Source organism: Gallinula chloropus, assembly GCF_964237585.1.
Source record: "Gallinula chloropus genome assembly, chromosome: Z".
NCBI classification, from domain to species: Eukaryota; Metazoa; Chordata; class Aves; order Gruiformes; family Rallidae; genus Gallinula; species Gallinula chloropus.
In genome coordinates this window covers 8,490,786-8,517,988 of record NC_140089.1, presented here as the reverse complement: position 1 = coordinate 8,517,988, position 27,203 = coordinate 8,490,786, and the positions used below count along the sequence as shown (strand labels likewise).

General features: G+C 43.3%; 1 protein-coding gene across 1 annotated transcript; it reads left to right on the top strand.

Annotated features, from left to right (window-relative positions):
- Window positions 1-1,099: 1,099 nt before the first annotated feature.
- On the top strand, window positions 1,100-27,203 carry CKMT2 (creatine kinase, mitochondrial 2). Its single transcript, XM_084278293.1, has 11 exons — window positions 1,100-1,168; window positions 7,059-7,132; window positions 11,396-11,568; window positions 13,098-13,296; window positions 14,442-14,537; window positions 15,256-15,477; window positions 17,579-17,664; window positions 20,145-20,268; window positions 23,134-23,268; window positions 23,626-23,751; window positions 26,974-27,203. Exons 3-11 carry the CDS (start codon window positions 11,417-11,419, stop codon window positions 27,091-27,093), a joined length of 1,260 nt encoding a protein of 419 aa, XP_084134419.1. The 5' UTR covers window positions 1,100-1,168; window positions 7,059-7,132; window positions 11,396-11,416; the 3' UTR covers window positions 27,094-27,203.

Here is a 27,203-nt window from a genome sequence, read left to right as displayed (position 1 = left end):
GTGCTTGTAATTCTGTGCTCATGTTGCTTCAAAAGATCCTCAATTGGATGTGGGTTTTTTCCTAGCAATACCAGAAACATTAAAAAAACAGGTGTAGTAAACAGGGGATAATTCAAATACTTGGTAGTTCAGGTGCATTGATCTGGGGTCGCTATTAAAATTTAAAATTTTGGTTTTAATTATGCTGGGCATGCATGGGTCTCGTTGATCCAAACAAGTCATAACAGTTTTGGGGACAGTTGTCTATGTTTTGTAATGTTTCAAAAATCTGAGATTTGGGTTTAGGAAGCTAGTATGTATAATTCAAGGAATATTAAATGTAGAAAGGAATAAGCCTTTTAAATAAGTCTTGAATTTTTTAAGAGCTGCACAGTACTGGCCTCTGTGCTCCCTCTGTCAGCCCCAACAAATGTTCAGCTGTGGTGGGAGCAGAGCTAGGTGAATGAATTTGATTATCCTTTCTTGCTTTCCAAACTGCTCCTTGTTATTTCCTCCAGCACCTCTGCAGCACGTAGCTACAGCCATTCTGAATGGGAGGCTTCAGATAACCTCTTCTTACATTTCATATTTCAGCCCCTCTCTGCCTTTACAAAGAGTCAGGAACCAATGTTGGAAATCAACAAGTAAGGGGATGGGAGTGAAGCCAGCTGCAATCTCAGCTCACTCTGTGCCCCATTCCCTGCACAGACCCATTTCCACCTGGGATGCACGCAGGTGGATTTATCCTGCTCTCTGTGCCTCTCAGGAGCTGTGCAGGTAGGCAAGGCTGCTCCTGACCTTTCTCATTTGGCTGTCACTAAATGGGCCCTTGCAGGCAAAGCCATGGAGGTGCATCCCATTGCAGTTAAGCATCTGGCCAACCATTTGCTGACATGAACTCTTTCCCCTTGAGAAGTGCTTGAAAGATGATGTTGCTGTCACCCAACTGTTAGGTGGCCGCCCCCCCGCCACATCCCACTCCTGTCCTCAAGGGCACCCTTGTGAGAGCAGATGTCACTCATCTAACCCCCTGGAACAGGATTGGCTGCCTCAGTGATTATTTTTGTTTCCCACACCTCCTTTTCCCCCTCTCATATTACCTGGGCTACTGTCAGTGCACCAACTCATTATTCCCTTTACACTCTGGGCTCGCTGCAGGCAGCAGGACATATCTACCTTCGGCTTCAAGGTCAGTTAAAGTACTTATATTGCTTTTCTTGCCTAGCATTTTCAGTATGGGGGTTATTAAAAGTGAATTGAGAGCACCACAGGATGTGGTGTAATTTGGCTGTAATGTACTGATTCATGTAACTATTTGGTGCAGGAAAAAAATGTCTCAGTGCACGGTGCAGCTGCTTCAAACTTGGTCTAAGGGAAAAATAAGTGTATTAAAAGATCAGAGAAAACACCTCTAATGAGGTTTTTCTGGTGATTTTGATTGCAGCTCTTGGCACCGCAGAGATAAGGGTTTAATACTGTAATATAGCATCAGATTGATTCAGTAGGGCAAACACTCCCAGCACCTTGGGTGGGCTTTGGTGGGAGAATGTGGACTTCTGAGTCCCACCAGGTCAGGTCTGATGGGTCAGAACTTCAGCTGACAGAAATCAAAAATCATTCTGTTACTAAGAAGTAGGTGCTATTAGTTATTTGATGTATGAAGATTCTTTTCCATGTCTTCTTTACTCATATATTTGCAGATTCGTAGATTTTTTTCCCCCCCAGATTATTAGATTTTTATGACCATACGTTGACCTCTGGCATTAGGAGGAAAAAGAAACTGAATTTTAGTTTATTTTTCATACAGATATTCCATGCTGTGATTAAGGTACAATTAGACTGATTGCCCTGACGTAATTTCTCCACTCTAAATACATTTTTCTTAAACCCAGAATAGTCAGAAAGGTCCCAGTCTTCCTCAGGGTGAGCTTTGAGAAACTGAAAGAAAACCCACCAATGAGAGTTAATCTTTTAATTTATTTCTTATCCTCTGAACCTGTAGAGTGATATGGCAATCCAAGAGCAATCTGAACTGCTTCCTGGGTATCTAAAAATGGTCCCTCATGCATGTAATCGCTTGTGACATTTATTGCTGATGTTCTGAAGGTGCCAGCAACTTCCATAGATGGAGCAGAGAAAACTTTCCACTGGCATCTGTAGGCTTTAGCTCAAGCTAAGGATGACTCAAAGGAATTGCTTCTCAAATATAAAAGACCAGCCTCCTTCTCCCTCCACCACGTGAAAGCTCAGCTCACTGCAGTGATACCGTCAGCTAAACGGCTTAGCGGTTTAAGACGTGCGTATACGTTATCTGTGGTGATGAGCCGGTGTGAACTTTAGCTGTGACTCTGCCATTCCTCTAAAATGTCGCTCAGGATCACATGGTGTGGCAATTAATACCACCCATGACACGGTTCAAATATTTAATCTAGTTCTATTTCTAGAAATGTCACTGTAACCCTTGTCCCTTCCTTCCTTCCTTGGCTAAGAGCATGTGTGCTGCCCGGTGTGAAGTGTAGGATAACCGGTACCTGTGCTCAAACACAGGAAGAGAAGAATGGAGCTGACAACTTCCTCTTTCAAAAGAAGCTCAAGATAATAAAGAGCTAATAGCAAAAGCACTGCTTTTGTAAATACTAAAAGGTAACAGATTCACTCTCCTCTGATGTTCCCAGAGAGGGATGCCACAGTGTCACCTGCATGCACATCACAGGGTCTCCGTGTGCACAGGGGCATGGCTGGGGCAGCCTGAGCACAGTGGGAGTTCTGAATCAGCTGTCCTGGAGACCCCCTGCAGCCCCTGGCCAGGGCAGCACAGGATATTTGGCTATGTCAGAGTTTCCTTAATCTGATGATTTCAAAGGAGGTTTGTTTGGGGTTTTTTTTAGAGTTGATGAGGGACCTGCTGTACAAAAGCCTTAGTTCTTCTGGAGAGTACCTTCACCTTTAACAGAGGCTTTAATCTATATGCATCATGAATAAGAGGGAGAACTGGTTTAAGACCCTGAAGTAGGCATTCTCTGCTTTATTTTTTTCCCCATCCTGGAGTTCAAACTGTGGTTACCCACATTAAATGGTATTTGCGATCCTGTTCTCAGCCAGCACCAGATTTGCAGTAGTGACATCAGCTATTAAAACACAGATGTAAAACCAAAATACACTCCTGACAGGATATTAATGTCCTGAAGGCTGGTTACAGGTAGCTGAGCATGTCTTGGAGTACATCAGTGAGATGAAGGCTATGACCTCTAAGATCATGACCTTTTGGACAGGTGTTGCTGATTCACTGGCTGTAACTCATCACAGCATATGGGAATACTGCTTTGGAAAAGGCAACGAAAATGTGACTCTGAGTTTGTTTACCCTTTATGGTGCCAGTGGGAATGAAGACACCCTGTTTTTGCAGACACTTAGCACCACAGGCTATACAGTTTAGTGGCTGTTACTGTAAGTCAGCGTTGTATTAACTGCTGCAGACACTGATCACAAAGACAACTTCTACAGAGCTAACCAGAACTGCTCACTGTAGGAGGGAACGTGGTGCATGGAGGATACACAACAACTCCGTGTTTCTTCTCTCCTGTACCACAGTGTTTTTGCTTTCTCCCAGTGATAGCACAGGTAAAAACAACCTCAGAAAGAAAACTTTAAAGGGACTGCTGCCAGTGAGGAATTCCACTCTCAGAGATACTGAGCTGTGTGCTCCATGCCCTGTTCTTGGCCAAAGGCATGTGTAATCATGGAAGCATACAAATGACATCTTAACTAGCAATCACGAGGCAGAGCCACTACCCAAAGTATGAGGACAATGGCCTTGTAAGGGGAAAATGAGCGAGGCAAGTTGTCCAAGGATTTTGTAAAGCTGTTAAACTCTCATATCTACAGCATTGAAAATGTCCTGTGGTGTACTTCACTTGCAAGAAAAAACCCCAAACCTTTCCTGCCACTTCACCTGTAGAAAACCCACCTGATGCTGGATACCCGCTGAGACAGGTATCTTGCACTCCACCTTCACCAGTTAAAGGATGCCCAGTTGTGAGCACTGCTGAAGACCATGCTCTCTGTGAAGGGAAGTAAGACAGACAGGTTGTAAGTGCTGAGTGAGTCCTGATTGTGGTCAGGGAAAGAGGGAGATAAATGACTTAGGTAGGACCATTGCATGAGAGCCAGCAACCTTGGCACTCACACTAGAGAGACGGTGAGCCAAAGCCGACAGTGATGCCATGTGGTGCAGAAGTAGGTGTGCCATCCCAGTTCCAGGACAGGCTGGCACCACAGTGCTCATGAGGTGCATTTCTTCTATTTCTGCCATCTGCTAAAGGATTTGAGAAGCTCATGCTCTTCTTTCCCTGATGCTCCCTGCCTGCTCTTCTTTCCACCAAGTCTGCAACAAGGTCTATGCTGTCCTAGTCTGCGGGCTTGAGCTACGGCTCCAATCTGTGTTTCCCCACTGCAAAACACCAGTTCTCATTTATTCATTCTGGACTGCTGTGCCTCCTGATGTGTCAGCTTCTGCTGATCTGCATCCAGAGTAGTTATTGTGCCCCAGCTGTGTCATAGACTTACACTGAAGCAATTAAGTTTAGGTCACATATCAAGGCATTTCGTACACAATATGCTGAAATTCCTGCATCATCAAGATGGTAATGAAGAATGAAGAAGCTGTCTGACTCTTAATGTGCCTATATATTATATTTTTGAAGAAGAAGGGAAAAAAAGTCTTACTACTATCACAGTATTATCTGAGTGGCACATGCTTGAAGTATCATGTCATGAATCCTAAGAATTTTTATTAAAATCTATACAAAAATATTAAGGTTCATAGCACACCTCCCCCCCCCCCCCCCCAAAAAAAAAAAAAAAGTCCAATAACACAGAAATTAGACCTTGTTTGGCCAACTCGAGAAGAGATGTTCACAGAACTAAGGATCACTGCAGGTTTAAATGTAGTTAATTCCTTCTTATGCATTACAGAAATAAAGTCCAAATTCACATGTAACTAGTGGTGTAACTTCAAACTTCCACAAGGTTGGTACAGCTAAAAACCACTAAGCAGAGAAAATAATTAAGTAGAAGACCAAAAATTATAATTTGGAATAATTCAAGTATATTTTATCCCTTTAAGTTATTTTATAGGTACGTTCAGAATCCCTGAGAAAAATTCTCTGCTTACTGGGAAGCATTCCAGTTTAGAGGGGAAGGCCCAAAAGGAGCCAGGATGACCATGGCTTGCACTTCTAGTGAACTGCTGTGGTCCCATGGGACTGATACATCCTCAAAATGCTATTTAGTAGAGAGATGCTTTGCTGCTTCCACACTGGAGACCTGGTACAACAATTAATGAGAGAAAAGAACCGTTCTAGTATCAGGAGGATGTTGAGGATCAAACAAAATGGAAATAGTACAGGCTAGAGACAAAGAGTAATTAATAGATTTGAAAATATGATTTAAAAACTGATGGAAAGACACAAAATAATAGGTCACTATTAAGTAGCTATGTGTAGAACTAACTAACAAAGGCCAGTGGTTTAAACCAAAGACAGTCAAATGCATGCCAGAAGTGGTTTGATTCGTTGGGGTTTTTTTTAACGCAGGTTGATTAATTCTTGGAACTCCTTTATCTTCTCCAGATCATATTCTCCCTAGATAGTTTCGAATGCCAGATAGATGTTTTCCCAAGGCAGATGTTTTCCTTCCTGCACACCCAATCAGTGCAGGCAAGTGCTCGATTCCTTCTCAAGGGTTAAAACCGATAATCACAAAGGTTCTTCTGATCTTGAAGAAGTATTCTTTCCCCTTCCCAGCTGCTCTGTGGTAGCACTATAGGCATCTATGGGAATATCAACTTTCTATCATCATGAGAACAAGGGAAGATCCTTAGGAAACTCCTACAAAAGAGCAGTGTGTTTGTTTTTCACTTTTTTGGGTTGTGGGGTAGTTAAATCCCCCTGATGAAAGCGCAATACTTGCAGTGGAGGCCTAGTGATAACGTGCAGTGAACCCTAAATCACAGCATGGCATTTCTGGTAAAGTGTTCTCAGAAAAACCTTTTGACTTGAAGACACCTTTGGCCAGGGTGATTACATTTCTCTGAATCCACTGAGGTGGTGATGGTGCAGGCATTGTTAGGGCAGGTTGACATTTTCTGTGGGGGGAAAAAAAAAATACCTGTTGAGTCTGCTAATGATTTGACAAATAGCTTTGATGAGAATTTTTATTAGTTTGAGACCATTCCATTCAGAGTCTTTCAAAACAAATCTCTTTGAAATACTTGTTTTGAAGCAATGCATTACTTAGAAATCATGCTATTTTGGGGAGGGGGGAGGATGAAAACCAGCACAAAATGGTCTTGTTTGCCATCAAATAAAATTTCTTTTTCATTCTGTAGCCTCATTACATAAAAACTCTGTTTGCTGAGCTTGTACAGCATGTCTTCATGCAAGTCTACTTTTGCTATTTGGATTGTATGCCAGCTACCTGTACAAGCCATAACGTGGACTCAGTTTGTGCTGCAGTATTATATACGCACTTACATTCAGAACCACAGCCCACCCTTGTGGCAAGAGGTGTTTGTTGAATTAGGAGTTATTTTGATAAAAAGGATTACCCTCACCTTTCCACAGCACTCCAGATAATGTTTTTCTTCTCATAAGAAATTCTAACTTTCATGTTCCCCTAGACCCTTGGCATTTGACATTCGCAAATGATGGTCCCTGCGATGGCAATGCCACACTACAGTCAGAAGGTCCTACCTAAGGAGCAGAAGATCAGGCCAGCTGTCGTCTCCCAGTTCCTGCAGGCAGCAGCCACGTGATGCTTTGATTGATGCTTGTCAGGTCACCTTCTCAGCAGAGTCACCTTTTCTGCAGGAGTGACTGGGTTTTAAAAGCTAAGGCATTTACTGGTAAAGACAGAAACTGAACTTCTGCGTACAGAACTGCAAAATTTGGGGAAGAAAATGTTAGGATGAGGAGTGCTGGGCATCAACTGTAACAAGAGATGTGTAGTTAGATATAACGTTATTTCAAAAAAAAAAAAAGAAAATAAAGCCTATCTTACTCCGATTTATTTTTTTTTAGGTAGTTAACCTACTCAGGCTGTGGCATCTCCAGTGTTGGAGGCTTTCAAGGGCTGTTTGAGAAGTATCTGTCAGGTAAAGTAGAGCATGCCTCAGGGTAAGGGAGATCTTTCCTGTGATCCAACAAAGCAAGGATGTCCTGGGGGACAAGTCATGCAGCCACAATGGAAGATAGCACTGCCCACCAGACAAATACTTGCATTATGTGACTTTATTAAAATTTGAAAAGGGAAACAATTTCATGAGCATAAAATATGTCTTTGATCAAATGCCCCCAAGTCAATCTGCCCCACAGGTACAGGCCCGTTTAACACACCAGACCCTGAAAGAGAGAAATCTGCTGATGCTGCTGATCAAGGGAGGAGGGGATAATGAAACTGTCCGTGCAGAGAGGGTCTGCTTTATGGAATACATCTCAGCATTGCACATCCAGTCAAATACAGGCATAAATAAGAGTACAGTAGCAGTACTCAAACTCATTCTGCAGGAGTGAGGTACAACTGTGCTTCTCAGATCTGGTTCCCTTTCCCCCATGTTCATTTATTTCTTTTTCCAGGTGCTTTATTTCCCTTTCTGTTCACAGGCTGTGATTTCTGTTACAATCCTATACCTGAGGCACATGGTGTAGCTCAGCCTGAAGTTCAGGCATGCCAAGATACCCACAGCCACCCAGGGTACTGTGTGCACACCACATTTTGCAGAAGGTTTGCTCCGCTCAGCCGCTCTTGGTCTGCTACCTAATAGCTGTTGCAAGGGCAAAGCAAAGGATAGAAGCAGCATTGAATCAGCAGCTAAACAACATTTAGCTTTTATCAGCTTCAGCAAGCACAGTTTGCCTCCACAGGAAATCACAGAGAGCAGCTTCTAGCATCCTTCACCCTCACAGAGCTCCAGCGTACCTCCCAGCTCCTCCAGAACAAATTAATGTCAAGTGCCCAGGCTTTTTCAGGCTAGAGAAGAGAAGGCTGTGGGCGGACCTCATTGCAGCCTGCCAGTACCTGAAGGGAGCAGAGAAACAGGAGGGAAATCAACTTTTTAAAAAAGTAGATAATAGCAGGACAAGGGGAAATGGATTGAAGCTAAAGAAGGGAAGGTTTAGATGAGATATTAGGGGGAAGTTCTTTACAGAGAGAGTGGTAAGGTACTGGAATAGGCTGCCCCATCCCTGGAGGTGTTCAAGGCCAACACAAGGTTGGATGAGGCCCCTGAGCAACCTTGTGTAGATCCAGGCCTGGAGGTTGGTGGCCCTGCCTGTGGCAGGGGGGTTGGAACTCTATGATCCTTGAGGTCTCTTCCAACACAGACCATTCTATGATTCTGTGATTCTAAGAGCATGCTGTGAACACCTTTCAGTCCCAGTCCACAGCATCATGCTGACCTGGAGAGTAACAGTATGGCCGGGCCATTGCTTCTACCCACTGTGCATCCTCAGCCTTTGGAAAAGGCTCACAGGTAGGAAGCCGTGCAGGCAGCCAGTCCACAGCTGCTGGCACAAAGGATGGGGCTTTCCCTTCACATTGCATTAGTGCAGGGGATGGAGGTTATGTGAAAATAGTGAACAACACAGTGCAGCCTTGCCAGCAGGTATGTGATGTGGCTAAATGCAATGGCCTGTCTGAGGTGAGGTGGTTAACTCTACCTCTTAGCCTTCAATACATGCTGTAGTAGATAGGCATGCTGCTCTCTTTGCTTCTGAAGCACTGTAATTACACCATTGTGCCTCACACTTCTGTGTAAATATATACTGCACATGGTTCCTCTAATTTAATGAGATGTATGGCTCAGATTTGTCCCTTAATGTGACACAGTATGAATCAGAAGCTCCCAAAAAATCCAGGCTGGTGCAGATGCTGATGAATGCCTGGGGTCATTGAAGTCATAATGTCATTATCTGCAAGGGGATTTTGATACAGCTTCTCGTTTTCAGGACAGGACTTTGACTGCCAGCCAATTCCTTGCAGTAAAGATGGCATCTGTGAAGCAGAACTATAAATATGTACAGCTGCTATGAAAATACATGTATTGTTTCTCAGACACTTTGGTATAACAATAATAGTTCTGTGCAGATTAGTTATAACCAAATATTTCCAGAGTGTAGGATGGGGATGCTATACTATGAAAGGCACAAGAACCATCTGTCAGAAGCACAGAAGAGAAAGCAGCAGAAAAACCTTCATCACAAACCTCATCTTTGGTTCTGATTTATAGTCAAACATTCTCCCACAGCATTTTGGGAGGGAGAAATTCAGTTGCAGTCATGAAATCCTGTCCTGCAACTCACCTAAATGAATTCATGGATGGACTGGAGCTAGTCCCAGAGATAAGACACTGATCTGCCTCTTGTCCCTGCCCAGTGTCAGCAGATATGTCATTATACTTTACTGCCATGCAACTAATTCTCAAGGACTTGTAATAGATGAAGAAATCACAATGTATTCCTAATGAGAGAGAGAGAGAAAAAAAAAAGTGTGGTTTCTCCTCATTTCTGTTTTAGGGTAATTATTTCAGTGAAAAAAATAATGATATTTCTGTCAATCAAGTCATTATTTTTATCTGGAAGGAAAGTTACATAATGCATTCTGTACTTCAAAAGCGTGCAAGAGACAGAATAGCAAAATTCAGGTTTAAATAAATAGAGGAAATGAACCAAATGGCTCTTGAAACACATCTGTGTTTCTCATCTCATGTATGTGACTGAAGTACAAAGAAGATTCTGCTTTGCAACAGAAAACCCTGCAAGCAGATGAGAACACCTTTTCACCAAGGGAGAAGATACAGGTGCAACATTGCCCTTGTCTTTGGACAGGAGTGGAAGAGGGAAAGAATTACAGCACTTGGGCTAAGTAGCCCAGACCTACATGAAAGTTATTGGACACTTCGCTCACTGAAAATGAAACCAAATGCTTCGAGTTGCTTAGTTTAACATCCAAAAGAACAGTGAAAAGATTAGGTAAACAATCAGAGTTTTTAAAACTTTGAAAAAACAAGTGAAGCAGCATATCAAGGGGAAAAGCTCATGTTTTCTTCTAAGTCTTCTATACCCGTTTCCCAGATACAATTTATGAGAGTTCAGTTTTAAGAATAAGCCTCTGCCAGTGATTGAAACTGGAATTTGTGTGTTCCCAAGGAACTCACAGGTGCTGGAAATACTCATCAAATTCTGTTTCTTGGAAGAAAATGCTGTCATTGTTCCCTTCAGACTTTCACAGAACATACCATTTTATCTGCTAGACGTGGAGATCTCCCATATTCTAGACAGAATCCCAAACCCATAGATGCCTTATGAACACGTTGATGGGAAAAAATAATAGATCATAAAAAATTTCAGACCAGGGATTTTCATAACATAGATTGATAGAATGGTTCCACCTGGAAGAGACCTTTAAAGCCCACCTAGTTAGAACCCCCTGCCATGGGCAGCAACACCCTCCACTGGCCCAGGTTGGCCAAAGCCCCATCCAACCTGCCCTTGAACCCTGCCTGGGATCCAGGGGCAGCCCCAGCTTCCCTCGGCACGCTGTGCCAGGGCCTCACCACCCTCAATATAAAAATGTCTTCCTTATGTCTAGTCTCAATCTACCTACTTTCAGTTGAAAACCATTGGCTTTCACTACAAGGCTCCGGTTAAAAGTCTCTCTCCATCTTTCTTACAAGCCCATTTTATGTATTGAAAGGACACAAGAAGGTCTTTCTGGAGCCTTCTCTTCTCCAGGCTGAACAAGCCCAACTTTGTCAGCCTTTACTCATAGGAAAGGTGCTTTAGCCCTCTGACCATTTTTGTGGACTCCTCTGGTCTTGCTTGGACAGGTCTATGTCTGTCTTGGCAGCCTGTTTCTTTTGTCTGCTTAAAGCCCTCAAATAATCTCTCTTCCACATCCTCATCCAGCCTCTCACTGAAACCATGCAGACTTACTGCACCCACATTGGCCTGTGACAAGATGTTTTATAAGTCTGTGACCATGGGTGTGAAGAGCTGCCTATCTGGGCTTTGGTTTTTGCTTTCACTAACTCCATTTGAGTCACTGAAAGCAAGATAAAGGGTTCAATTATGGTCCTGAACCAAAGCAATAATTAAAATTTTCAGGATGTTTGGTTTAGAAATTGTGTGCTCAATACAGCACCAAAAAAACCCAACTGATTTCCAACACTACCTAAGGTCCAGCTATAGAAATAATACATACACAGACTAGCCATTTTCCTGAACACCTTATGTAAGTGCAAATCAATAATGGGAATAATTTTCATCTTTTACAGGGCCACCATTAAAAATGAGGGTTTACTTGTCATTCGCACTGTTTGAGGACTTGTGGGTTGACATTGGGCTGTCTTCTCTTCCAGACATCCTATCCTCTGAGAGGAATGGCTGGCACCTTCTGTCGTCTCCTGGCTGGCCGTGCAACCACTGCACTCTTTGCAGCTGCAGGCACAGGGGTGTTAGCCACTGGGTACCTTCTCAACCAGCAAAATGTGAAGGCTGCTGTTCAGGAGAAACGGAAGCTCTTCCCTCCAAGGTAAGCAGTTGTAGTGAGGCAGGCAGCTGACCACAGCACCATGTTAACTGGGCTAGCAGCAGTGTCTAGCTCTCTGGAGGAATTCAAAGCTGCAGAGTCCTTATGTGGTCACACTGTCTGTGTGTCTGTCTGCGCTGTGTGGGCTGTTGACATGAATATCAGACCAAAGGTTTAGATAGCACCAGGGATGTGGGATAGAATCAACTGAAAAAAAGCCATTCCCAAACAAGCCTAAGAAATGTTTCAAATTTTAGGCAGGGCTTTTTTTTATCTCATCAGCTGTAAAACACTTTGCAGCTCAAAGAGATGAGAATATCGAGAGGACAACAGCCTGAAAGTGGGTTGTAGCCAGCTGGGCATTGGTCTCTTCCTGCAAGTAACAAGTGATAGGACAAGAGGAAATGGCCTCAAGTTGTGTCAGGGGAGGTTTAGATTGGATATTAGGAAAAATTTCTTCATGGGAAGGGTTGTCAAGCTTTGGGCTGGGCTTGGCCACTCCAGGGAAGTTGACTCACCATCCCTGGAGGTATTTAAAAGATGTTTAGGTGTGGTGCTTAGAGACATGGTTTAGTGGTGGACTTGGCAGGTTAATGGTTGAACAGGATGATCTTAAAGGTCTTTTCCAACATAAATGATTCTATTCTACTTTATTCTATTGGACTGGCCAGTTATATGGACTCTACCATTAGGAAATGCAAAAATATTTTCACTATGAAAGTCGTAAAGAAATCTCCCATGTAATCCCTGTACCTGAAGTACTCAGACGCTGTTACAAACTGGCTGACTGTAGGCTGACTTTGCAGGCCATACTTAGATAAAACAACACACATCAGGCTCTGACAGACTGTTTTTTTCACAGTAGTGAACTGTATCCTAGTTAAAACATATTTTTATAGTAACGATGGAGTAATGCATAAAGCAAATCATTACCAGAACTAAGTAGATATGGTCTGACTCAGTTGCAAAAATGTCTTGCTAAAGCATAAAATCTTTATTTTTCCTGGTTTAGTAAACCATGCAGCTTTTGGTAGATAATAATGTCATAAAAGCAAACCCAGATATTGTAGAAGAATGAACTTCCCAGATGCCATAGATCAGATGGCCCCGCAGATGTCCACTAAGCTAAGAGAGCTCCTGGGCTCCGAATTGCAAAGAACTTCTTCAGTTTAATTCATCTTCTGCTTGAACAAAACAGTGTTAGAGCTCTTTTAATTCTGAAGAAGAATTTAATGGGGCTTAGTGAACTTTCAGAGCTCATTTGGATTCATTTTCCAGATGGCCTCAAGTAGCAGAAAGCTGCAAATGCCTGCCAGTGCGGCGGCCCACTGGTGTGCAATGTTGAGTACTTTCAGTGACCTGAATCTTTCTCCCTTCCTAAAATTCAATGCCACACATCAACCAAAACCTAACTACACTTTTAAACCATGCACTGTACTCTGTATCCCATGACCTCTTTAATAACTTCATAACCTAGCAAAGGTTACCCTTTAAGGTGCCACATAATTGCTCGTGATCCTTGTTCTTTCCAGCGCGGACTATCCTGATCTCCGCAAACATAACAACTGCATGGCTGAGTGCCTCACACCAGCCATTTACTCCAAGCTGAGGGACAAGATGACTCCCAATGGCTACACCCTGGATCAGTGCATCCAAACCGGGGTTGACAATCCTGGCCATCCTTTCATTAAAACTGTGGGCATGGTTGCAGGTGATGAAGAATCCTATGAGGTAAGACATTTCCATGCTACTCTTCTATTCAGTCATTTTTATGTCTCCTTAGATGGAGACATATTCCCAGTAAGGTATGCGCTCCCAAGACAAATTGTACCTCAGAGAGTACACAAGGGGCACAAAGATGCTGTTTTCCACACTCATCCACATTAGGAAATGCATCAACATGAGGAGTTACTACAGGTTCCCTCTCTGCTGCAATTGAAGTTAATAAAATGTACCTGCTTGGGAGCAGCTGCTGCCCGCATCCAGCAGCTGTCCTCTTTCCTACAGCTAAACTTAGTTTATGGGAAAGTTATGCAACCTTGAGACACACAAACTAAAAATAATGTGGAAATTACATGGTGAAACAGTAGAGGCAGAAGTGAAATAGAAATGTCTTCTGGCAAGTGGCAGACATCAATGTCACAGCTTTCGCATCGTGATGAAAGCTGAAGACAGACGGCATTAGGATGGACACTTTTACTTAACTCCAGAATGGGGAGAAGAGGAAAGAGAAGAAAATGCTTATTTTTTTAAGGTCTGTGGTCTGCTTCCTCCAGTCTACTCTACAGTGGTACCTACTATTATACAGTGTCCTAACAACATTCCAAGCACTGAGCTGCTGAGGATGGACTGGAACTTCTGGCACTCTGGAGTATCAGCTCCTATCCTTTACTCCTTGAGTTGTGCCACTGCTTCTCATGCACATGAAAGTGTGGCTGTGATCAGTGGTGATGCACCTGAGCCAGGTGGCTCTCATGGGGACTGGTACCCCATAGCTGTGAAGACAGGGCATTACTGCATGACCTAAAAACAAGAGACAAGCTGCCAGGGGATGCTGAGTGTCTGTTATGTTTGGTAATACATCCTGAAACCTAACCTGGTTCCCACTACATCCAGTACTTCTGAGGTAACTAGAGTAAGCTTGTAACTTAAGTAAGGTGCATACTTCTTTGCATTGCAAAGATGAACAACTGCTGCAGAGTACTGTCTAGGTCAAACGAACCCCTTCATTTCATATTTACCCCTGTCTGCATTTGGAAAACCCCCTCCTGTCACCCAGGAGCCTGAGTCAAGGGACTTCTCATGTGGCTGAAGCTAGGGCATTTAAATGTTTCTACTATGCTGCAGACTCTTTCTAGCTTCTCTTGACTCCATAGGTGTTTGCTGAGATTTTTGACCCTGTCATTAAAGCAAGACATAATGGCTATGATCCACGAACAATGAAGCACCACACGGACCTGGATGCATCCAAGGTAGGAGTGAAATAAAATAATCAGACAGTTAATGCTTGGGGCTTTTTGCAGTGATGATACAGTGATTTTTCTGACCCAACTCTAAAAATGGTAATTTTAGGGTTAAGGAAAGTGAGGTGACACTCATGGCCCTAACAGCAAGACAACTTCATCCCTGCCTTGTGCCTAACAAGAAGATCAGTCCCAACTGCCGCAGTGTCACTTGGCACTGTGGGTCTGTTCATGAGCTTACAGATAGCCACGTGTCTTAAGGTTTGGAATGAACACAGGAGTTGACTCCACATGTCCACATATACATGATCAAGCCTTACCTGCTGCTTAATAATTCCCTCATAGTCAGCTACACTGTCGTTTAACATCTTGGGCTTTCCTCTTTCAAAGGAACTTCTGTATCTGGCCCCCGCCTCTGCCCGTATCAGTTTTTCCAAAAGCCATGAAGATTCCTTGCTATTTTAGGACCACGAAGGACTAGCTGGCGACTCTGCCACATTCATTCAGCCAAAGGAACTTGTTCCTAAAAAACCCAACCTTCTGGTGTCTGAAACTCTGAGGGATCTTGGTATCCCGAGTATCTGTGATCACATGGTGAGGTTGCCAGGCCTGTCATGCCCCTCTTTTGGTGTGAAGGGATTTCTTCTTCTTTTTTTTTTTTTTTTTTTTTAATTGTGTACTACAACACAGGGGCTGTATGTAAACTAATGAAAGATGCCTCTTTCAGATCACCCAAGGTCAGTTCGATGAGCGCTATGTCCTCTCATCACGGGTGCGCACCGGCCGCAGCATCCGTGGCCTCAGCCTTCCTCCTGCCTGCACCAGGGCAGAGCGGAGAGAGGTGGAGAACGTCGTGGTCACTGCGCTCTCTGGGCTGAAAGGAGATCTCTCTGGAAAGTACTACAGCTTGACCAATATGTCCGAGAGGGATCAGCAGCAGCTTATTGATGTAAGTATAGCTCCAGTGCTGACACCACCTTCATTTACTCTTAACCTTTGCCTTTCTTTGGGGCACATGTTTTCCCACGTAGCTGCAGATAATCACAGTGTTAATCCAGTAGCTGATGGCCTGTCAATACTTTGAATGGAATAGCAAATCATGCAGGGTCTGTGTTTTGTTTAAATACACAACTGTGCAGGTCCAAAATGTGGAGTTACATTCCAGATAGCAACATCTGTGCCAAATGAAATACACCTGGCTGCTGACACCTCTTTGGATAAATAATGAAGTAAATTCAGGACTTTTTTCTTCATCATTTCCTTGAGCAAAGAATGATATTTTCTATATTAATAACCATCCTAACTAAGAATATTATGTTGAGGTAAGCATTATGCATTATCTCTATTCTACACTGCTGGGGTGGGGCGGCTTTGGCTGTAATTTCTTTATGTCAAAACTACACTTATTCTAATTTTCCCAAGATGGCTGTAGCCAACTACACCCAGGTGACCTTTCCCCAGTCCTGTAACTGTGTTTCTGGACTTGGAGGATCAGGCCCATAACGAGAGTTTTCATTGTCACACAGATGGAAACACAAGGATTTTCATCACGGATTTTGTCACAGCATGTGACATGTCAAACACACATTGTAAATACCCAAAGGAATGGCTGTACCCTGTTAGCTATAATCATGGCACATTAATCCATAACATCAACCAAAAGGGAGCTGATGAAGTAACATAACTATTTATAACCCTGGAACTAGGTGTCACAGTCTGGATTAACCAGGAGTTAAGAATTTATGTAAGGTCAGTAACTTTTCTAATTGAATGTCCTTGGTGATATGTTTATTGACAAGATGTTGATGGCCTTTTGCAGGTTTTATTTCGTTGCCTTTTTCAGCAGGAGACAGCTCCACAGAAAGCAGGGATCGAAATAGGAGTGTGGAGAATAGAATTCTAGGGCCAAGTCCATTGGCAAGTGGAATAGGCTTCAGTTGTTCAGCATTTTACCATATTTTGTTTGTTTTTACATTAATGCAAATCTATAGAAATCAGGGCATTGAATGTGATAACCTCAAATTCTTTCTTAACCTCATACCATTGCTTACCTCCTCCAGTACCTTAGGACCTTGAATATCTATGGTATCAGGCTGTCTGCCTCCACTGTCTGTCTCTCCACTAAGGGGAAAAAGAAGCATATTGACTTGCCTACCATGTCATACTTATTCTGGATAGCTTGCCTCATTATTCTTAATTACAACCTAGATTTTTTAAAAATCCATACAATTAACAACAAGCAATAACACACCCACACCCCTCAAACACTCACACAACATACAAAATAACAGTGCTTGAGGAATTAAAAATAATAATTTTTCAGCACACACATGAAAAATCAAACATTTATTTGCCTTGGGGGAAAAAAAAAACAGCTCAGTTAAAAAAAAAAAAGTAAATCTAAATGATCTGGAATGTAGCAAGTCAGTGGCACAGCATGTGCTACATTTATTAAATCAGAAATAGCATCTCTGTTAAGGAATAGAACAAGTCTGTGATTCCAAAAGGTCAGGCTTAGCACTGATTTAATTCCTACCTTGACTTCATGCTCAGAGTAAGTTGATAAATCTTTGCACTGGCAAAATATCCTTTCAGAACTAGCATTTATTTATTTATTTAATCTTTAATAACTCATTGCCTTCTCCTACCCTCAAAAATGTCTGTAAGCAGGAAACATCTTTGGCCCTAGTAGTCAGAACTCTCCTGAGCACCCTTCAGTCTGTGTGTGTGGTATTACTTTCCCCACCTCCCATTCCTCCCTACCTTTGAAAAAATGTTTTTGGCAAACACAGTCATATTAATACCTGGTCATATTACCAATGTCCGTGAGAATCTGCAAGACTCAAGTAAATTTCCTGGGCAGAGTGCTTTTAGTTTCCAGGAGAAGGAACCAGATGCAGCAGCTGCACTATGTGATGTGCTTCTACACTGATTGCCTTCACACAAAACGTATTAGACAGCATTCTACAGCTTCCTTGAATAAACCTGAATCCTGTTTTGTTTTTTCTCTCTCTCTGTCTCTCTCCCTTCGGCTGCATTTTGGTGTCCAGGATCATTTTCTCTTTGATAAGCCAGTGTCCCCTTTGCTAACATGTGCTGGGATGGCGCGTGACTGGCCGGACGCCAGAGGAATCTGGTATGTTGTGTGGTATGCAGAAGCCTGTGTTGTGTTTTAAAGATTGTGTTACAGGTCTCCTTGCTCGTCCTAACCTTGCAGCCACTCTGTCTGCATCCCCCACAGCACGTTCAGTTTTGCTTTTTAAAAAGTTTTCTTGCTTAGTGAAATCAAACCAACCAACAAACAAATCCAGTAATGGCCACAGAATGGGTAAGGCAATTTATATTGAAGAAGCCACCACTAATACCATCCACACAACACAACATCATAGACATGACTCCTTCTTTGGGTTTTTACCTTCATTCTTTTCTATTTCTAGATAAAAAAAAATTATTTGGGAAAGAGCCCCTGAGTCAACCATGCAGTCGCCCACAAAAGTGGCTCCAACACCAGATCATATCCATGCTGTCAGCTAGGAGCCTCCATCCATACAGCTGCAGTTACAGCAATTCCTGACCCCCTTGTCACTGTCAAGAAACTGTGTTAGTTTAAATCCCAGAGCTGAAAGTAACCTTATATTTCCAAATGAACTGGACAAAAAGGAGATATTGAATTAGAACTTCTTATCTTCTTCTAGTTCTGTTTCTACATTCACTACACACTTGAGTATTTGGTGCCCAAATTCAGTATATTGTGTGAAGAGAAAAGGATAGTAGCTCCAAGATCACACACACACCAGCAGAGGATGGGGGCAGCAGTGCAGGGTGTAACATCTATATCCATCCTGGGAATTTCTAGGCATTACTGGATGCCCTAATTCTGACAATTTATGTTAAAAAGTATTCTGAGGAATCACCTAGCCTATCTCCTTGCCCTAGGCAGGTCCAGGAATTTCAGAGAGAATGGGATTTTCTGTGGGGAAAAAAAGCCTCAACTGTTCTCCAAGCAGGGTCTGACAGTACTGGCTCATGTTCAGAAACATAACCAGTATCACTGTGATGAGCTAAACTTGATTTCTGCTGGAGATCAAGCTCTCTGAAATCTGACCATCCATAAAAGCTGATGGCCTGCTGGAAAGTTGCAAGGATACTTTTTTTTAATTCAACAAGCTTCATATTATTTCCCTCGTCCCCATGTCAATCTGAGGAAGAGGAAAAAGATAAAGCCTAGGAATCCCATTCATCATCTCTACAAACAAACAAACAAACAGGAGAAGTACCAACAATATGATTACTATCCAGGGATCTCCTAAGTTTTAGTTTGTTCAACATGGGAAATATCAGACAGACTGGGGAAAAAAAAGAATTATTAGGATTGTAAAGTATTTCAGTAAGCCATACTTGGAAAACTTGCCTTTCTCTTGCAGGAAATTGCTGTCAAAAAGATTACACACTCTGGAAATTATTTGTTTATAACAATTGCAATCCTGGCCTTGCTATGGACTGCATCACACCAGCCTCACCAGTGGCACTGGCACATGCCCTCTCTGCACATCCCTTAAAGCAACAGAGAGACCTAGTTCTGAGGCAGGCTAACCTCCGACTATTTGGAAAACCCTCCCCTGAACATATGGAAGTGACTAAAGATGGCATAACCAAACCTCGTGTGACCATAATGTCAGGGCACAGGGTCTTTACACCTGCTCAGTACCACGTTTGCAAACTCCAAATGCCAAAAAATAGAGGGGAAAAGAGAGAGGCACAGTAAAAGGCCAGTTGAAAGTCAGTCTCCTGGAGAACCTGAACTTTCAGATGTCAGGTGTTTCAAACCAGGTAATATTCCACTGTTTGTACAAATTGTTCTGATCCCACCAATCACCTTCCATGGGCTGAAAAAAGGTTGTAAAAGAAGACAGAGAAATTGGAGGAAAAAAACCCCAAAACAACAGGAAAAATGACCTCAGATTTGACCCAGCACTTAATAAACCTATCCACAACTGATCTGTTTGGTGCAAGAGTGGGTATCTTAAGGCATTTTTATCTTGACTGACAAGCCAGCATTGCTAATGTGCTGTCCGGAAGCAACATGCAGTTGATGTTCTCAGACATGTAACTTGACTCATGTGGCAACCCAGCACTACAAAGCAATACAGAGCGCACTGGGGTTTGACACAGGGGAGAATACAATTAAATAAGGACATATTGCTTGGCCCCCGGCAGCAGGTAAACGTTAGGGTTTTTTACCCAGCTGCACAGTTTCCTAAGAACCATAAAAACCCTCCCTGCTGACAAAGGATGCAGAACTTGTCTTCTTGCTCCCTTTGCTGCACCCCCCAGCTGTGCTTGTGCTAGAGGACAACACGTTTTTCCTTGCTCAGTGCCACAGCAGCATGATGTGATCAGAAAAGCTGCTCTTCTCGCTGTGCCCAAGAAACCCTCATAGATGCCATTGGCACAGGAGGGCCAAATGTGAAAGCAGCGCAGATCCCTAACTCTGCAGTTAACCTCTCCACAGCCCTGAAAAACTAAGGATACTGAGAATTAATTTTCAGGGTTTGTCTTTTTAAATATACTCTCTTTTTTTCTTTTTTTTTTTTTTTTCTTTTCCCCTCTCAACAGGCATAACAATGACAAGACGTTTCTCATCTGGATTAATGAAGAGGACCACACCAGGGTGATCTCCATGGAGAAGGGTGGCAACATGAAACGGGTGTTTGAAAGATTTTGCCGTGGTTTAAAAGAGGTAGTATCTCCATGCGTTTACTCTTCCTGTTTGTTTAACTGTCGGGCTGTTGTCAGCACTGCTTACTGTGGTTCATGCTGAACTGACATCTCCGGGAGCAACAAATGAAGTAACACCAGTCTACATAGCAACCCACACCGATTCAGACAAAGAAGGAAACACAGGCAAATTGCTAGCTGAGTTGTAGGGAAAAAAAAAAATAAAATCTCTTTGTAGCTTTTCCATTAAAACCAAGCACAGGCTGGCTAAAAAAAATATCCTTTTTTTTTTTTTTTCATCTTGTGCTTGCAGGTTTTAGGAATTCATGAATCAGTCATTTTATTTGGGCAGAATTTGGCCCAGCTATCCAGTTCTCATCCCTGTTGATGGGAGGGGAGTGGATGCTGCCAAGCTTGTGCACAGGCCTCAGGGCCTAGGACCCCTTGGCTCATTGCCACTTCAGGGGTTAGTGATCAAAATACTAAGAACTAGTACAAAGACAGGGCTCCAGGATTTTATTCTGGTCTAGGTACTCATCAAGATATAAAAAGCCTTCATGAGGTGGTGTCTGGGTCAAAACAGTTTTGTCTAGACAATGTCCAGGTATGGCTCAAGTTGGATCTGTGCCCAGTGCAGCCTTGGTAACTGCTCTGGCACAGAAGAAGTTGCTTTAACAGAGAAAGGCAACTTTACTATGTCATGCAGGCAGAGCAACAAGGTGCAGTGGTGCAAGTGATGTGGCCAAACACTATTCTCTATTATTCTTGTCCACATCATTCCTGGATGGATTGCCATAGTACAGGAAACTCTAGAGGTTAAGCTCTGGAAGGTTGAAATGGGCTTAAAATTATCTCCAAGACTGTAAGAATAGTCAGACTGCATAAAACAGTTTTTTCTCATTGTTGGGGTCCTTGGTACACTTACTTCATTTGACCTGTGGAGGAAGAGTGTTTGTCTATATCAGACTGCGTTTCTTCCTGAGTATAGAGATACATATTGAGCCAGCCTTGGATGGCTTCTTTCATTCATCCCACACTGGCAAAACAGCTTCTCTGGCTTCCCAGAGACACCCCCATCTCATCCCTGTGAGTGTAGAGCTAAATACACTGTGCACCCCTTCCGTGTCACTTCACAGCCCGCAGACCAAAAGTAAAAAGCCAGGTCATTTAGGGACAGCAGGGACATACGATCTCTTGGTTGTGGAAGCAGAGGAACTGCAACCATTGCAGGGGTCTGAAGCAAGAAACTAGGTCTAGTTTCCCACCATAAATTCTGGTGTCCTCAGAGAATATTGAAAAGATGTTAGAAGAGTCCTTTATCCTGTACCCTTCTGCAGAGTGGAAGTGTTCACCTATATTTGCAGAGGTCTTGTGAGCATGAGCTGGTCTATGTCTAATTCTCCTCTGGAGAAGAACCATAGAATGCGTTAGGTTAGAAGGGACCTTTAAAGGCCATCTAGTCCTACCCTGCAGTGAGCAGGGACATCTTCACTAGATCAGATCGCTCAGAGCCCCACCAACCTTGAATATCTCCAGGGATGGTGCCTCCACTACATCTCTGGGCAACCTGTGCCAGTGATCCACCACCCTCAGAGTGAAGAACTTTTTCCTAATAGCCAACCTAAATCTCCCCTTTTCTAGTTTAAAACCATTATGCCTCATCCTAGTGCTCCATGCCCTTGAGAAATAGTTCTTCCCCAGCTTTCTTATAGGCACCTTTCATGTATTGGAAGGCTGCTACAAGTTCCCCCAGAGCCTTCTCCAGGTTGGACAAGCCCAACTCTCTCAGCCTGTCTTCACAGGAGAGGTGCTCCATCCCTTTGATCATTTTTGTGGCCTTCCACTGGAAGGTCCATACCCTTTTGTGTTGAGGGCTCCAAAGCTGAATGCAGTGTCCCAAGTAAGGTCTCACAAGAGCAGAGGAGCAGAATCACTTCTCTTGATCTGCTGGCCACACTTCTTGTGATGTAGCCCAGGATGGGGTTGGCCTTCTGGGCTGCAGATGGTGGCTCATCCACGAGTACTCCCAAGTCCTTTTCCTCAGGGCTGCTTTCCAGTACATCTCCTAACCTGTACGGATAATGGGGACTATCTTGACTCAGGTGCAGGACCCTGCACTTAGCTTTGTTGAACCTCATGAGGTTCACCTGGGTCCACTTCCCTAGCCTGTCCAGGTCCCTCTGGATGGCATCCCATTCCTCTGGTTTGCAGAAGTAAGTACAGCAAGTATAGATGTGTGAACAGAGTAGCAGCATATTGAAAGGTCAACAGACCCTTGTGATTTTTCTGTGGATAATTATTTTGCTTTCCTTTCTAATCTGGGCAGAGATGTAGTAATGAAAAGCATTACGTGCAAGCTAAGGTGCCTCCTTAATGGAAGTGTGGCTATTAATACTAGGCATTTAGAAGTGAAGTGTTCTCCCCTGAGAGTCATGCCATCACCTTGAAAATTACACAAAACTCAGCTTCATCTTTTGTTTGCTTTGCAGCATTGGAGTCCTTTGGTAGTGTGTGTGGAGACCTTAGTTCAAAAATACCAAGGTTAGAAACACATGGCAGAAGTGATTCTTGTGAAGATCTGTCTTGACAGGCTAAGGCTGTGCCAAACCACCATGACATGGAGCTTTGGGGTAAAGTGACAAAGAGTATGCGAGCTAGTGGTTGTGAGAAAACAGTGAAGAAGTGAGTATCTTGGTACCTGGTGACATTTGCATCTGGCCCAAGCCAGACTGAACCCCAGTGTAAATTCATGCAGCTCCATTAGTGTTAGTGAAGTTCATCACAGACACATGGTGAAAAGAATGTCAGCAACAAGCAGACATCTTAAAGACAAGGTTGACTACCCTTTTCTTTTTGCTTTCTCTCTTTTTTTTTTTTGCCATCATAGGTGGAAAGACTAATTAAAGAACGGGGATGGGAGTTCATGTGGAATGAGCGTCTCGGATATGTTCTGACTTGTCCTTCCAACCTGGGGACTGGTTTACGTGCCGGAGTCCACGTTAAGCTGCCCAAGCTCAGCAAGGTAGGCAAGCCCTTTAAAAGGCCAGTGACATAAGTCAGCCTTCCTGATTTGTAAAGGAACTAATGAAAAATGACAGCTTACAGTGACTGCAGGTTAGCAGGATGTGTAACAAGGTTCCAGGGATAATGCCTGGCTAATTGCGTACACTTTTATTCTGCAAATTATTGTATTTATTGTGGAAATTAATCTACTCAGCAGACAGCCACCAAGACAGGCTGTAATCCAAGGACTGAGAAAACTATCCATCTCTCCCTGTCTTTCCGGAGACGCTATTAAGTCATGGGTAATAACATTACAACAATTCCACACAATATGCAGGGTAAATGGCAATAAGCTCAGACCTTTTTCTTCTGATAGGATCCCAGGTTTCCAAAAATCCTGGAGAACCTGCGTCTGCAAAAGCGTGGCACTGGTGGAGTGGACACTGCAGCTGTAGCAGATGTGTATGATATCTCCAACCTGGACCGCATGGGTCGCTCGGAGGTAACCTGTTCTCCTTTTGGCTTTCTTGCTTTTTAGCTCAGATCTGTACCGGTAAGAGTCAGTTTCTCTCTGGTTGGTTTCACTCTGCTGACCTCAGTAAAGCCACCTCAGCTTTTACTGTTGATGAATCTGGTCCAATGGAAATGCTTACTCAACAAAAAATGATGAACATGCATGAAGTGCTTGACAAATATTCCTGTTATGGCCCATGAAAAAAACCCAATCCTGATCAAGTTCCACAAATGTGACTTGCTTGTACCACGTGCTGAGGACCTTCACTGAGAGCATTCAGGTGCTGCAAAGGTTCTGCTTTGCTAACTGACATCCCAAAGGGTGATGTTTCTCAGCATCATGGCACGACACTTAGACTTGTCTGCTTCCTGGAGTGGCTGGCTATGAGATTGGTGTCCAGTGTCCTCTGCAGTCCTGGGCATGGGACACCAGACATCAGCTGTACAGTGGGTACTGAGGTACCTACTACACGTTGGGCAGGTACCTGCTGCAAAATGTTGGGGAAAGCAAGGATTGAGTTGTAGCACACCCAGGGAATTGGGGACTGAAAGCAAGACTGGCTTAAGGTGTTGTGCTCCTTTTAGTATTGTTATGCACTTTCTCCGCTGTTAGAAAGTAGGCCAGTCCTTTCACTCCCAAGTAACTGAGGAAGAGGAGTTGACACCATTTGCATGTGTCCTGTCTGGCACATAGCAGAGGACACAGGGGAGCTATGTCTAAATCAGGGCAAAGTTTTAATAGTCTCTTCTGAGCCCTCTATGTTGCGTTGTAGGCTACAATGGGTTCATCTCAAACATTTGTTTCCAGGTATTTCATGCAAAACTTGGGACCCAGACCTCATTCTAGTTTCATATTTAAGTATTTTATAAAACAGTATAGCTCCTATGAGCAAATTTACTGGAGGATATGGGAGAAACAGACATGTCAAAGAGCTGCAGCCTCCTCCCATTAGCTCAGACCAGGGCTGTGTTAGTCCTTCCCTACGTCAGGAACAACTGAGACAAAAGTTTACCTTGCAAGGACTCTGTCAGTCCAGTGATTTTAGAACTCTGCTAGTGTATGGGGAACAGGGTCCAAACCTTCTGTCAAACATGTCTTTCACCCTCAGGTGCATTCTCTAACCTCTCACCCATGGTCAACCAGGCAGGTCCTGGTAAGGCTGGTGTCTCCTGAGGACCCTTTGTCTCCATTAGCAGTGATTTGGGCTCAGATGCCCACTGGCTTTTATACATCAGGATCTGAAGGGCTGTCTGCTTGCCCAGCAGCAAGATTTAATTACCTTGGGGACTTTGCTGCAAGTTAAAACTCAATTGCAAAGAAGAACAGTGTCCTATCAAGGTGTGTTAATTCAGAACAGCGCATCACCAAGAGGCTTTGGCAGCTAAGATACGGATGCAATTTGGTCCTGGTCGTTGCAGCCCAACACCTGAGTTCAGACAGATTCTTGGTAGGTTTTCATAACACAAACATAACCCTGGGATAATGCACAAAGTCAGGTCTTCTGTGCTGTTTTATTCAGATGTGGTCTTGAGTAGCCAAAGGACATTTGGACATGGGTTTAGAAATTATACATTTTGGAGTTTGATCTGGGCAGCAATGTTCCTTTGGGCCTGGACTGAAATATGTAAAAGTGAAAAACCATTAAGCTGTATTATTTGTAAAACCAGTCTGCAACAAAGTTGTTTATTAACACCTTGGAACACCATCATGTGTGCTTGATACTAAAATAACACTAGCAATACAAAAAGGTTACTTGGCATGGTTAATTAATACGAGTTCTACTGAGAGATGGCCTAAGTCTACACATTTCTGCTTATACAAAGACTCCCACTGAAGTCAGTGATGCCTTGTACAGAAAGGTTTCAAAGGATTAAGCCAATAGATAAGATTCAATCCCTACCTTGAAGATTTTGAAATCTAAATAAGACAAGACAAACTCAGGGGGATAGAAATGTTTTATTATAAGACATATTTTTCCCAGTACATAATAAAATAAATGCCATTATTTGGTAAATGTATTTGCAGAATTGAATTATGTTCCCAGAGGCGCAAGCCAAAATTGTTTGTGTTTTTGCTTTGTTTCAGTTACTGGTCAATGCAAACTTAATATGAAATTCCTTTTCTCCCGGAGGCTGCAAATTCAGACCTCTGATTTCCCAACACAGCTGGTCTGTAAAACACAATAAAATAAATTGCTAAGCCACTGAAATGCTTTATAGTAAAAACAAATCCCTTGAAAATCAGTGACTGCTGCAATAAAGAGACAATGGGATTTAGCCTTCACGTTCACTTCTAACAAGCCAGTCATTAACGGTCGCTAATGAACCATTTCATTAAGATTAAGAAAAATCAGTGCTATTGCTTGGAGGCAAACAGTACCACAGGGCCTGTGGTCCTTGCCTGTGGAGCACATCAGGTGGGGACAAAACACCTTGTATTCTTCAGCAATTCTGAAAAAGGCTACAAACGCCCCACTGCCCCTGCCATGCACAACAGAAAATGTTGGTGCTGCCTTGGGCCTGGAGTTAGTCCCACCCCTGCTAGCATAAATCAAAGGCTGAAAACAAAGGCGTGATGGAGGATGTAGAGCCAACGTGAGTTTAGGATGACTGCCTCTACTTCAGAGATGTGGGTCGTGGGCTTTGCAAAACGGCCTCAGCAATGCCAGCACGCTTGGCAGAATGAACAGGACATCCTTCTCCACAGGTGACAAATCAGCAGGGTTCACCGTCATCTGCAGAGGAAGATATGTTCCTGAGCCATGTCTGTGAAGTAGTACAAGACTCTGGTTTGATAAGCTCCCTCAGGCAGTCTAAATGTCTGTGGCCGTGCAGGTAGTCCTGCCATGCTCCCAGCCACGTGAAGGACCTCCACACTGTGTCTCCAATGGCATTCGGGACAGGTTGCCTGCTTTGTTCCTACAGCAACATGAATAGGAGCATAATTAGGTGGAAACAACTCCAGGGGCCTATCTGAAAATTGCTGTTGCTGGTGGTCCAAACTCAGGGCAAAGAGGAGAAGGGAATTACTATGGGTTTGCACTGGGCTTGCACGAACCATACTCCCTGTGCCACAGGATATGTGATCTCTATGCCGACCCTTACTTACAGTTCTGCCTGCTGTCCTGTCAGCACAAGCCAATTTTCCCTTCCTCTATGAACAGCACTAGCTAGAGCTTCTATTGCTACCGTTTTCTCCTCCTTCTTGCAGGTGGAGCTAGTCCAGATTGTCATCGACGGGGTCAATTATCTAGTTGACTGTGAGAAGAAACTGGAAAGAGGTCAAGACATCAAAGTGCCACCACCACTGCCTCAGTTTGGCAGGAAGTGATCTTGCTGCTGGTGGTGGCAACTGATGGAAAATTCAGCTGCCATTCTGACAGAAAGATATCTCTGTATATCTCTGTATAAATACCTTGTGTAATAAAATACTACCCAATA

Coding starts and splice junctions, on each gene's coding strand:
- CKMT2 (XM_084278293.1), top strand. CDS start 11,417: ATGGCTGGCACCTTCTGTCGTCTCCTGGCTGGCCGTGCAACCACTGCA. Junction 14,538..15,255: donor CGGACCTGGATGCATCCAAG/GTAGGAGTGAAA, acceptor TGCCTCTTTCAG/ATCACCCAAGGTCAGTTCGA. Junction 23,269..23,625: donor AGCTGCCCAAGCTCAGCAAG/GTAGGCAAGCCC, acceptor TTCTTCTGATAG/GATCCCAGGTTTCCAAAAAT.